We start from the raw sequence: 13,343 nt of genomic DNA on the forward strand, positions 1-13,343 counted from the left end.
AGAGAATTCCAGTGATTTCCCTTTTTTTCGAACACCGGAGCTTCTCTAATTGCATCTGCTTGCCGCTTCTTCTCATAATGGCGTATAGGAGGGGAGTGAAAGCTTCTATAAAAGAAATACAATAAATTGGTGGGGAGACTTTTGGCTAATTGGAGCCCTGAGTGGATGGAGAGAGTGGGAGAGAGGAGCCTGTGCTCCCAGAGAGAGCAGCTGGCATATGTCTGTGTTAGCTCCCGCTCCCCTGACAAAGAGCAAACTAATTACCTCATGTTTATATCATCCTAATTAGTGCACACTATAACAGGCTAATTACAAGCACATCGCAAACTGACGGAGAGGAGGAAAGAGGGGTCAGACGCCCTCTCTCCGTTTTTTCCAGAAAAGGAGAGAAGAATCTCTGTACAGTACTTTGTTTGAGATGCCAGTATAGGTGTTCACCTTTTGGAGAGAGGAATCTCTAGACCAGGGATCAGCAAAATAATTTAAGTTTTTACTCAAAAAATTGAAAATGTCACTTACTCTTTGGAAAAGTAGGGATAGAGTGAAACAATAGAGAGATTTATGTGCAACTCAATACAGTGTCTGTGTTCAATTCTTGTCTGCTAAGCAAGTGCAGGTAGTATCCAGGGGTCTTACATTACCTGATCCTGTGTGCATTCACTAGTAGAAAGGGTATTTTACATTTTTGCTTCAATGTGTTCATTTGTTAGTGTCCGGAGGTAAAGGTTTTCTCTGTGAATGACTGTAGTCAAGGTGTGTGTGTGTGTGTGTGTGTGTGTGTGTGTGTGTGTGTGTGTGTGTGTGTGTGTGTGTGTGTGTGTGTGTGTGTGTGTGTGTGTGTGTGTGTGTGTGTGTGTGTGTGTGTGTGTGTGTGTGTGTGTGTGTGTGTGTGTGTGTGCGTGCGTGCGTGTGTGTGTGGCTGTTTGAGCTATGTTAAAGTTGCACTTGTATGAAGCTCGAAGATGAACTCAGTGTCCAATTAGCTCCCCCAACTGAGAGACTCCGAAGCTCCATTTATACCTGGTTCTAACATGCGTCTTTTGTCCTGATCTTGTCCACATTCTGGTTGTGCCCACATTTGTCGCTGTGTAGACAATCAAAATACGCATTGTGATCTGATTGTGATTATATCTTTCTGACCACCTTCGGAGGTAGTCAAAGACACATTTTGTACGGATGTCCTTGAAGTGAAATTTCTAAAATTATCAGCCGAAATTGTTGCAACCCCTACTACTAGCCTGTTCAATCTCTCTTTCGTATCGTCTGAGATCCCCAAAGATTGGAAAGCTGCTGCGGTCATCCCCCGCTTCAAAGGGAGAGACACTCTAGACCCAAACTGCTACAGACCTATATCTATCCTACCCTGCCTTTCTAAGGTCTTCGAAAGCCAAGTTAACAAACAGATCACAGACCATTTCGCATCCCACCGTACCTTCCCCGCTATGCAGTCTCGTTTCCGAGCCGGTCATGGGTGCACCTCAGCCACGCTCAAGGTCCTAAACGATATCATAACTGCCATCGGTTATGGTTAAGAGTAAATACAATGCAGCTGTATTCATCAACCTAGCCAAGGCTTTCAACTCTGTCAATCACCACATTCTTATCGACAGACTCAACAGCCTTGGTTTCTTAGATGACTGCCTCGCCTGGTTCACCAACTACTTCTCTGTTCAGTGTGTCAAATCGGAGGGCCTGTTGTCCGGACATCTGGCAGTCTCTATGGATGTGCCACAGGGTTCAATTCTCTGGCTGACTCTCTTCTCTGTATACATCAATAATGTCGCTCTTGCTGCTGGTGATTCTCTGATCCACCTCTACGCAGAGGACACCATTCTGTATATATCTGGCCCTTCTTTGGACACTGTGTTAACAAACCTCCAAAGAGCTTCAACACCATACAACACTCCTTCTGTGGCCTCCAACTGCTCTTAAATGCAAGTAAAACTAAATGCATGCTCTTCAACCGATCGCTGCCTGCACCTACCCGCCCGTCCAGCATCACTACTCTGGACGGTTCTGACTTAGAATATGTGGACAACTACAAATACTTAGGTGTCTGGTTAGATTGTAGACTTTCCTTCCAGACTCACATTAAGCATCTCCAATCAAAAACTAAATCTAGAATCAGCTTCCTATTTCGCAACAAAGCATCCTTCACTCATACTGCCAAACATACCCTTGTAAAACTGACTATCCTGCTGATCCTTGACTTCGGCAATGTCATTTTCAAAATAGCCTCCAGCACTCTACTCAGCAAATTGGATGCAGTCTATCATAGTGCCATCCGTTTTTGTCACCAAAGCCCCATATACTACCCATCGCTGCAATCTGTATGCTCTCGTTGGCTGGCCCTCGCTTCACATTCCTTGCCAAACACACTGGCTCCAGGTCATCTATAAGTCTTTGCTAGGTAAAGTCCCGCCTTATCTCAGCTCACTGGTCACCATAGTTGCACCCACCCGTAGCACGGTCTCCAGCAGGTATATTTCATTGGTCACCCCCAAAGCCAATTCCTCGTTTGGCCACCTTTCCTTCCGGTTCTCTGCTGCTAATGACTGGAACGAATTGCAAAAATCATTGAAGCTGGAGACGCATATCTCCCTCACTAACTTTAAGCACCAGCTGTCAGAGCAGCTCACAGATCACTGCACCTGTACATAGTCCATCTGTAAATATTCCATCCAACTACCTCATCCCCATACTGTTATTTATTATTTATTTATTTTGCTCCTTTGCACCCCAGTATCTCTACTTGCACATTCATCTTTTGCACATCTATCACTCCACTGTTTAATTGCTAAATTGTTATTATTTTGCCACTATGGCCTATTTATTGCCTACCTCCCCTATCTTATCTCATTTGCACACACTGTATATATACTTTTTCTCTATTGTGTTATTGACTGTATGTTTTTTTTTATTCCATGTGTAACTCTGTGTTGTTGTTTGTGTCGCACTGCTTTGCTTTATCTTGGCCAGGTCGCAGTTGTAATTTAGATCTTGTTCTCAACTAGCCTACCTGGTTAAATTAAGGTGAAAATATATATTTTGAAAATTTAAGTAATCAAATCCAGACAACGAAAGCATTATACATTTGGCAACAAAAAAATAACACCAGCCAGTTGAATTAAGATCATGGTCTTCGTTAGAAACCAAGTGCCTGTGCACTGTGTTCGGAATCCACAGTCCAATACCGCATACAGCTAAAATTGCCAGATAGAAATAAAGATATATATATATATATTAAAAAATATTGTTCTGGATGAGAGAGAGAGAACTGGTTCTCCTGTTCCCACATCAATCAAACATTTGAAAACATTGTACAGAAAGACCAAGGACTGTAATATCAGAATTTCAACTGAACTACAAATGTACTGGGGATGCATGGGACAGACTATGATGGAGTCACAGCAGAAGGGTGCAATGCATGACAAGTGTATGGCTAGGTGTACTATGTAGGCCTAATTTTCCACCTGGAGATATAGCCACAATGAACAGTGGGCGGGAGGTGAATAGTATAATTCAGTTACTGTATCAGATGTGAAAACAATACAGTGCTATTATAATGCAATCCTTTTCAACTGTATTATATTCTGTTGCATTTTCCAACTATTAACACAGTGCAGAAGATGTCCAAATATAATGTAGGCTACAACATGAAGGACTCTTACGGCTACTTAAGGCCATAGTATTTGCTAAACATGTGACCTCCTTTGCACTTTTTAAAAATCATGACGTCAGTGATCTTCAGGTCGGAAAATCATAGCTCTTGCCGCGTTCAAAACAACCGGGAACTTGGAAAAATACAAAGGTAAAATCATGACGTAACTCGGAGCTCTAGAATGAGGCCTGAATTCCCAAGTTAGAATTGGATGACCGTTCAAATAGATTTTCCCAGTGGGAGCTTGTTTTTTTTCAGAGTTCCCAGTTGTTTTGAACGCAGTGAGGTTGGAAGTCTGAGATTTCCGAGTTCTGAGCTCCCAGTTGTGTTGAACACGGCATCGATCTAAAAAAGATGCCCGAGTGTCCGACTTAGAATTCCGAGTTGGATGACCGTAAAAAAAAAAAATATCCCAGTCGGATTTATAGCCTACTCTGTAACTTAAGTGTGCTCTTTATTCATACTGTGCATTAATTGCACTTTGTACACACATCCAGATACTCAGCTCGTTTGTTTGGTGTCTTTTTTAGCTATCAGAGAGTTTCCCTGAACACTCGTTGTCAGACTCATTGTCTCTCAAATACATTGTTACATTTGTTTGTTAGCTAGATGGCTTTTTTTTTTGCCAAATTAGCATTGACATGAAATCAGTCAAAACACCTCAAAACAAGACATGGTATCAACAAGATACAACAACTGTTAACAAGATACAACGTGCTGTAATGAGCCACCTACGATTCCTCACATCGCAGCTTCTTGTCATTGTTGCCACTATCTGACTGTTCAGGAGCATAACAACGTGTGGCTTAGGGCAACATTGATGCACACACATCATTTTCGTGACATCATCAGCCCACCCGTCTATAGGGACTGTAGCCTATTAAGCCCATTCTTAAAATGTTGGATAACAAAAGTAGGCTGAAATTATGAGAGTATAGAACTATTGACTATAAAAGTGTGGTGTTTTCTATCGATTTATACAGCTTCCCACTGGCACAGACATGAATTCAATGTCTATTCCACATTGGTTCAGCATACTTTCATTGAAATTGCGTGGAAACAACGTTGATTCAACCAGCGTGTGCCCAGTGGGTGTGTCATATAAGGCATGTTAGATTCATTTGCATACAGGGAATCTGGTCACAATATGGACAATGTGAGCAGATAAGAGACAGATTGTATTTCCATGTGTAGACGCAACAAATTTCGATCAGATCATGTTTAGAGAGAGATGAGTGAGTTGTGTCTGTATGTTTGATAGCAGACTGAATCCAAATGAGTCTCAGGGCATCCTACTGTATATGTAGCTTTACAGCCCGTCAGAGGAAGAGGGCATCTGTCACTGACACACAGTTATCTAAGCTGTGGCAGCAGAAAGCCTCACATTTATAATTCCAGGCGGATTCTGAGAACTCCAGAAATAGCTTAGGATGGCAAAATCCAAAGCATCTCCGTTATTAAGATTGGATTTACCTCGAGCCAAGCCCCAAAATAGGCTTCTTAAAAGGTTAATGCAGAGGCAACCTTGGTAAGGCAGAGACTGAGTCTCCTCCTGTCGTTATTCGGGGTAAGATTCATTCACAGCATGTGACTCTGGAGTTAAAGTGTGAAGATTCTAACAAGCTGGTGTGGAGCTTGTTTTTTTTGTTGTTTTTTTACCAGGTTAATGGACTTTTAACCCAACTGCTGTGGAGGAGCAACATGGGTTAATGCATTCCCATATCTGCAGAGAGGAAAACTGCTAGCCCCGATTTGTCATGTAATTACTGAGGTCTTTCAAAGGGGGAAACATGATGTAGCCTAATAGGTCTGCACCACGGAGATTCTTTAGATTAAGGCCTTTGTCCAACTAGAGGGTAATTGAGATAACGATCGTTGCGCACAATACACATTACCATTAGTATTCAGACAGGATGTTTTAATTTGCTTAAGATAAAGTGTTAATGTATGCAAGGTCAATTGAACACAATGGAACAATTTGATTTAATTGGCAAAACTTTAATTAACATTTCTGAAAATGAACATGGATGACGAGTCACTATTTTAATTTGGTGGAGTCTCTTCGCTCTGTCTCTATCATTAGGCGAAGCCACTCCATTTCAAACCTCTAAACCGTCAAAGCGGTGGCATTTCATTGTCTGCTTAATTGCTTACCCTAATTTGCTTTGCTTGCATTGTCATGGCTCCATTGTGCCATGATCAGATTAATCAGGAACTGCAATTACTTTGTTGTAACCACCACCAATGTACCACACTCACCGCTTGTTTTAACTTTGTCATCTTTATTTTCCCCTCAGAATGAATACACGTGTCCCCGACCATTGCCTGGAGCTTGGCTTGGAGACGTACCCACCATTCACTAGAAGATGTATGTTTAACCAGCCCATTGCGAACTAGCAGAGGAATCAGGCCCTACAACACTACAGCTTCTCCATTACCGTCTGTTCTGATCCTACTATGGCACTCTCTAGACGTCTACAGTATGCCTCCACGAGCCCATTGACAATCTAATATAGGAGCAAGAATGACTTTCATGATTTCTATCCCACTGAATATTTATGTTTTCTTTTCTTTTACAAGGTCTATATACTCTTTCTGACTGGTTCTCAGCTGCCCTGGGACAGTGTTCATCCAGCTATGACCTAGGTTGCTGTTAACGCACCGGCCACTTTAACCCTTTGATTAGCCAATTGTGCTAGTCCAGATTGAGGGGGGTTGAAACACTTCGCGTCTGCAGCACCCCTCTGACCGTTGCCACGGAAACGTGGGACTCTGACTTGGCGTGTGACACAATGAGCAGTGGAACCCTGTCACTCTGCTGGAGGCTGGCGATGCGGAAGTGGGCCGTGGAGCTTATGGAACATTACATCTAATGAAGGTGACAAGTGGACAGGGCTGTGACCGCCCAGACATTTCACAGTGAAGTTTCAGCCCAGCCATTTTCCATGATTTTTCTTTGCTGTTGAACAACCCATTATTTGCAGCTGTGGTTTCAAAAAATATGAATCATTTCTATTCCGTCGAGACGGCTACAAAATAAGCTATCCGCTGATTTGCGGCTCAGAAGTATTTATGTGTATTTTGTTTGCTTTATAAGTTTACAGTGTGCACCTGTCTGTTGAGTAATATTTGAGTTAAGCTGTCATTGTTCATCTAGTCCCCTGGGGAGCTGGAGGTCGTTTTTTAAAAAGGTCTGAGGATCTACTCTGGAGAACAACTGGTCCTCTTGCCAATCACACCTGGTGGAGGACTCAGTCTATTCCCAGACACACAGACAACTGTAATTACACACCTTGGCCCATAATCAGGCCAGGAAATAAAATAAAAAGGTAAACCTGAGTCTCAAACTTCTCAACTGGAGTATATGTCTATTTCAAGAACAAAAAATCTACCGTCTCTCTCCGACAACAAAAGCCTTTAGGGGTGAGTGTCTCTGGGCTCTATCCAGTCAGCGTGTTTTTAAATTTAAAGGCAATGTTCCCACGTTAGTTTAAACTGCGTTCACGGTAAACGCTGCATATGTCGACTCAATCGTAAATTACCTTTACATTTTCATTGTGCAATCTGTAACGCTTCAGCAATACAGATTGAATCCAGCCCTCTGTCTCGTGGGGACTGGGGAGGACTCTCTCTGTGGTTGTTCTGTCACATTAAGAGAGGACAAGACGATTTCACAGTGAAACCATTTCAAAGAGTTCCCTCTGGGATAATACTCACTGATATGAGACTATTGCCATAGGGTCAGAGCACTAGAGGGACAGATGTTCTATATCCAATCAGCTCTTTTGTTTGTGTGTGTGTGTGTGTGTGTGTGTGTGAGTTCATTAGTTGGAATGATGAACGTTCCACAGAGGATTCCTTGGATTCCTCTGTAATCTTTGAAGATGGACGAAGCCTCAACTCTCTCCTGTTCTTATAGTACTACAGTGCTCTTCTGCCAAATCAATGTGCGTGTCTGTGTGGGCGGGTGGGTGTGTGTGTGTGTGTGTGTGTGTATCTGTCGCGTGTCTTCATGCATGAGTGTGTTTGCATTTCCTGATAGTGTGTTTGAGCAAGATACAGTATTATGTACGTGTGCCACAAATACAGTTCATGCCACTTCTAACAACTTATGAGTAACGCTGAATACGTGACAACATCAAAATCTCCTTAAAAGGTTATGTCAAATCCCATTTAACACTAGAACCGCTGAGCATCTCAGCGTACAAGTACACTCTTAAAAAAATTTTTTAAAAAAAAGGTGCTATCTAGAACCTAAAACGGTTGTTCGGCTGTCCCCATAGGAGAACCCTTTGAAGAACCCTTTTTGGTTCCAGGTTGAACCCTTTTGGCTTCCATGTAAAACCATTTCCACATGGAAAAAGGGTTTTCCTAAGGGCACAGCTGAAGAAGCCTTTTAAGTGTACCCACTAGAGAACGGTGACCCTTTGAGATTCATCTACTGTGATGTTATCAACCTAAATACCTGTAAATACCAACATAGAAACTACTTCAACATGTATTTTAAATACATTTTATCAATTAGATTAGTAGTAAGTACTAGAATCCATGATCAGATCATTTTTTTACAAAGGACATTTAAAACATTCTGACAGCTGAACAATGTAAAATACAAATATGAAGGGAAAGTCAGCGAAGAAGCAGGATGTTGCTTTATTTTAATTACAAAATCAAATGGCAGTGGGCGTTGCCCTTTGGCAGTTCCAGTGTTCAAAGGATGTCTTACATTTGAGTGTGCTTGTGTGTACAGAGAGATTGAGAGGGATGGGGGAGTCATTAGTTTCACCTGTTTTGTTCTTCGTATGCGTGTTCAAAATGGGGTTGAGCTTGGAGGTGTTTTCCTCGTCAAAAGAGTATTAAATGGATTTCTACACTGAAAAGATAGCTATTTTGTACTGTATATTTCTGCTTTCTCCCCCCGAACATTTTATAATTAACTGTACTATTTGTTCACTGAAAACTGTTCTGTTTTATAAGAAAATGATGTCTGAGCCAATGGTGAGCAATATAAATTGATAAAATGGAAATGTCATTGATCCTTTTTTTCTACCATACTGTAATGGAAACCATATACATTTGTTACGGAGCTGTTCTCCAGCATATGGATTTTCAGGGTGTACATTAAATAATAAAACTGAAGGAAACGTGAGCATGAGCACACCAACTAGAGAAAGTGTGAGTAGTCTTTGGATGAGCTTGTTAGTACCCTGTGTATCTGTATGGTGTGTGTATGCGTCCGTCTGCCTGTGTATGTCCATACGCAGTTACTACAGATGTATGAAGTTGTACGATGAGCTCGTTGCACCTGCTAACTAGCAAAAGACCAAGACATCAGCACTCTTCACAAGACATGAGTGTTACTGATCGTACAAATGACTGACTGCCGCACAGTATGCTTATTTGTAAGTTTGGTCTGAGTTTATGCTTGATAGAGTCCATTCTATTCCACACACATCTCTCCTGTCACATCACCATTAGCTTAATTAATTTTGGAGCATTGACTTCTGTTCGACCGTATACTGTGACACACCATGTGCACCGCTCCGCTGCACCAAGCGCTTTACGCTCCATGTACCATAGCATAGCTTTTCTCAAGAGGGGGCCAAGTTTGTGAATTTGCTCCCACGTTTAGCTGCTCTTGAAACGTGTGTCAAGCTGTCACCTCAGAGGTCCAGATGGCAAATCTGCCTGGTGTTCCCTGTGGCATCTCTTCCTCCACTCACTCTCTCTCTCTCTCTCTCTCTCTCTCTCTCCCCCCCCCTTGCTCTGCGGTGATAGTGACACAGACAGAGCGCTGTGTTGGAGAGACCACGCCAATTGAATAATGCATGAGGCTGTATAGTGTTGACCAGGGTCCAGACCAGACAGTTGGCAGTCCATAACATTTCCTCCTCCGGAAGGCCCCCAAGTGAAGATGTTCAACTGTAGGGTATACCAGTGGAGGCTCCTCAGAGGAAAAATCTAAATAGTGAAACATTAAAAGAGTTATCCTTTTTAGATAAAAACTAAATATATTCAGGTCAGCGAATAATTGATTAAAACACACTGTTTTTCAATGAAGGTCTACAGCAGCCTCAACAGCACTCTGTAGGGTAGCACCATGGTGTAGCCGGAGGACAGTTGGTTTCCATCCTCTTCTGGGTACACTGACTTCAAATACAAAACCTTGGAGGCTCATGGTTCTCACCCTTTCCATAGCCTTGCATAGTAATTATGACGACATCCGGGGGACAACCTCCAACCTATCAGAGCTCTTTCAGTATGAACTGACATGTTGCCATTCCAATCAAAGGATCGGAGAATGAATCTAGTACTGATAGCATAAGCTACAGCGAGCTAGCACTACAGTGCATGCATTGTGGTGATTAGTTGACTCAGAGAAAGACAATAGTTGAACAGTTTTGAACAAATACATTCTTAAAAAATTAAGGAGAAGCAGCCGAGAGAGCTAGCTATATTTCATTGTATTTGTTTCTTCTTCTTAGTTTACATTTCACTTACTTAGATAATGCAGCTAATTTAGCCTACTCAACAACATGACTCAAACAGAGAGGAATGTTATTTATGTGGCTAGCTGGCTAAGGCTATACAACACTGCAACTCTTCCAAGTCAAAGTAAGCTTTCAGTTTTATTCATTTGAAAGGTGAGAGGAGTGATGATGCTGTATGTGGCTGCTATGAAAATGAACTGTGTGTCCGGTTGATCAGGGATGAATTCATTCCACCGATTCTGTTGCAAAATGTTTCTTAAAAAGAAGAAAACAAAAGGATGAGTGATCTACCTGAATTTGTCCAATAGAAACCCTTGTTTATTTGGACTAATGATTACACCCCAGATTAGCTAGATGCAGGCAAGATTCTGTCACCTTGATTACTACAATGTGTCTCCCGACCTGTGCACCTACGTTATAAACTTTCTGTCGTAGGCTAGGTTGTAGCAACCTCATGATGGGTATAGGGAAAATGCAAGTATAATGTAGTAGCCCATACCTGTCGATGTTACATTGAGCTGGGTGAATGGAATCTGAATGACAGTCATCCAATGTGCTGTAATAGAAATGAGGCCAAGCTCTAATAATCATCCTCCCTAATCTTAAATGGCACGGACCACCACTGCATTGTATGCAATCCAGCTTGACACTGTGAAGGTACTACATTTCTCTCCCATGTGGATGCAATTTGGATTACATACAGAATAGTTGAAACAGGCAGAGAAAAAACGCAATTCAGCCCAATCTGGATTTTTCTCCAATTTTACACTGGCAAAGACCACCTCCTCAGTCCTTAGACACAAAAAGAAACAAGCAGGGGCCACTATTGACCGAAAATAGACCCAGGAAGTGTATCTACTTATACAATGTGTCTACGCCAGTTAGACTCCACTTGCATGGACCATTTTCCCATGGTGAAAAAAATCCCATTTAAGAATGACGTAATTTGAGTACTACACTTATGAAACACCTAGCACTGTGTTTTTTTCTGTCCTACTTGAATACAGTCTTTTAAATGTTGCAGTCGAGATGAATACACTTTCCAATTTACAGATTCTCCTCACACATACATTTCTCACGTACAATTATTCTTTCATCAAAGGTTAAGATAACGGGTCGGGTAAAAACATCTCTTCCTTCTCATGCTCTTCAAGTTATGTTGAAATAACAGGTCTGTAAGTTGGTGATGGAGGAATTGCTGTTCCCACTTCCCTTTCCTCACTGCCATGGCCACGTCTGCTCTGTTCACTCTGTCTTCCACCTCAATGCCCATAGCAACCTGCTGAGGCTGTGATTGTTGCTCTCGCCACAGAGAGTGAGAGGAGAGAGAAAAGAGTGATGGAGGGAATTGTGAAATTAGCCGTCTTCAGTCACAACAGTCCCAAGGGGATTGACTCGAAACAATAAATGAATGACGCTCCCTTCCTTATTCATTCTGCAGTGTGCAGGTCCGTGTCATCTGTTTACCTGGACATTAAAAGCATAGGTTGTGCTTCATGGCCGAATGCATCTCCCTGGCTAGCCTTGCATAGGGGCATAGATCAACTGATTTAAGCTAGCTAGCTATGCCTCTGACTTCTCTTAAGGTAGTGGGAGAACAGAGATTGAAAGCTTGTGTCGATACCTGCATGGCCTCCATCCCACACTCCTCTCCCACGCATCCATACCCAGGCATTTACACCGGTGCATGGGCTGTCTCTAAGAAATGTTGCACTATCATAGTCTCACATTCAATTCAAAGAGATTCCTGACGTAGTCAGGCTAAGTGCTCATTTGAATCCATCTCACTTTACTTTTCATTGTGCAATGTAGAAAAATTGCAATTTCTTGGATGACATAAGTCAGCATGGGTTACAGCGTAGCCTACTAATCATCCTTCAATAAAATGCAGTAAGGCCATTCAGAGGTTGCAGTCTTGATAATGTAGCTAAAGAGAAAAAGAAAAACACTTCAGATAAGGCACGGGTTATGTTGAGTATGTTTACTTCCCCTAAAACTAATTGGAAGAAAGTCCTTTGATTAAAAAAAAGTCCTTAGAGCCCCTTATCATCACTATGTTTCAAGGTTTATTTCTACAATTTCATTGCACATTTAGCATTCCTGTATCTCCTTTAGACAGTATTAATGCTGATAGTTATGGTTCCACAATTTAATTACTATAATGCAGCTATGTCCCCCAAGCAAACTGTAATGCTCTTGTGACTTTCTGAAAACACAGCATATATTTAGCTTTTAGCAGACTTTGCAATGACAATATTGTAAGTAGATGTTTAAAAACGTTACACACTGCTTTTCATAGACTCAGGCAAGACCACCATTCATTTTCAAAGCACAGACTTTAATACCCTGAGCCTTAGCATTACTGTTCATCAGACAGACACAGACAGGACCTGACAGATAGATCTTAGCTCCCTTTTCCGGTCCACCTTTTTTTACATTAAAAGCTGTATGGGACTGCCAGTCCCTCACCCAGAACAGAGTCAACTCATCACTTTGTGTTAAATGACCCCAGAAAAAACAGCTAACATGGCATGTTGCCAAACCCCCAGATGGCACATGCATGACTTATGCTGCCGATGACATACTATATATAACAGTGAGAAGGAACTACCCATATTCACCTACCATAGCATCTGTTTTCTAAGCTCTCCATGTGGGTGTGTTGGTATTATATCAGGTGAGATACTATATTATGACAACAAATGGACATTGAATTGATGTGCGGTTAGGAATTTTGACCCACCAGGGACCATTTGTCCCGTGACCCATTCGGGGACCCACAAATGGACACATACAAAGAGTTGTGGTGCTGCTGGCCTTGATTTAATCTGGGCTGGTTGAAACAAAACCAGTGATAGCGAAGACAAATAACATGTCATGGCACCGACGGAGACCCAGTACCGACGTCCAATGACCGCTGGGTGTGAGAGCTACCCCTAGCAGGGAGCCTGTGTCTGACAAAAAGCTTTCAACTGTGCAATTGAGCGATAGCGATTAAATCACTTACACTGGGAAGTTATCGTTGTATGACTGGCTCATCCATCACACACTCATCTAAGTGCGTGTGTGTCTGTGGATGTATGCGTGTGTCTGTGGAAGGGTGCATGTATGTGTTTGAAAGAGTGAGTGCGTAAGCACTGCCTGGCGATATCACAAAGCTGCACTAGCAGGCTTTTCCTGGTCTTTGGGAA

At 42.1% G+C, this 13,343-nt stretch overlaps 1 protein-coding gene across 2 annotated transcripts in view; it reads left to right on the top strand.

Annotated features, from left to right (window-relative positions):
* LOC112219372 (leucine-rich repeat transmembrane neuronal protein 4-like) overlaps positions 1-8,979 on the top strand; it is a 70,225-nt gene extending 61,246 nt beyond the window's left edge. For both annotated transcript variants that reach the window (XR_002948748.2, XM_024380559.1), the window contains exon 3: positions 5,959-8,979. Coding sequence is in view for 1 of the 2 variants with exons in the window: in XM_024380559.1 (XP_024236327.1) it covers positions 5,959-6,024 (66 nt within the window). In the remaining variant the exon portion in view is untranslated. The remainder of the gene's footprint in view (positions 1-5,958) is intronic.
* Positions 8,980-13,343: the final 4,364 nt, after the last annotated feature.

Source organism: Oncorhynchus tshawytscha, linkage group LG20 (assembly GCF_018296145.1).
Source record: "Oncorhynchus tshawytscha isolate Ot180627B linkage group LG20, Otsh_v2.0, whole genome shotgun sequence".
Lineage (NCBI taxonomy): Eukaryota > Metazoa > Chordata > Actinopteri > Salmoniformes > Salmonidae > Oncorhynchus > Oncorhynchus tshawytscha.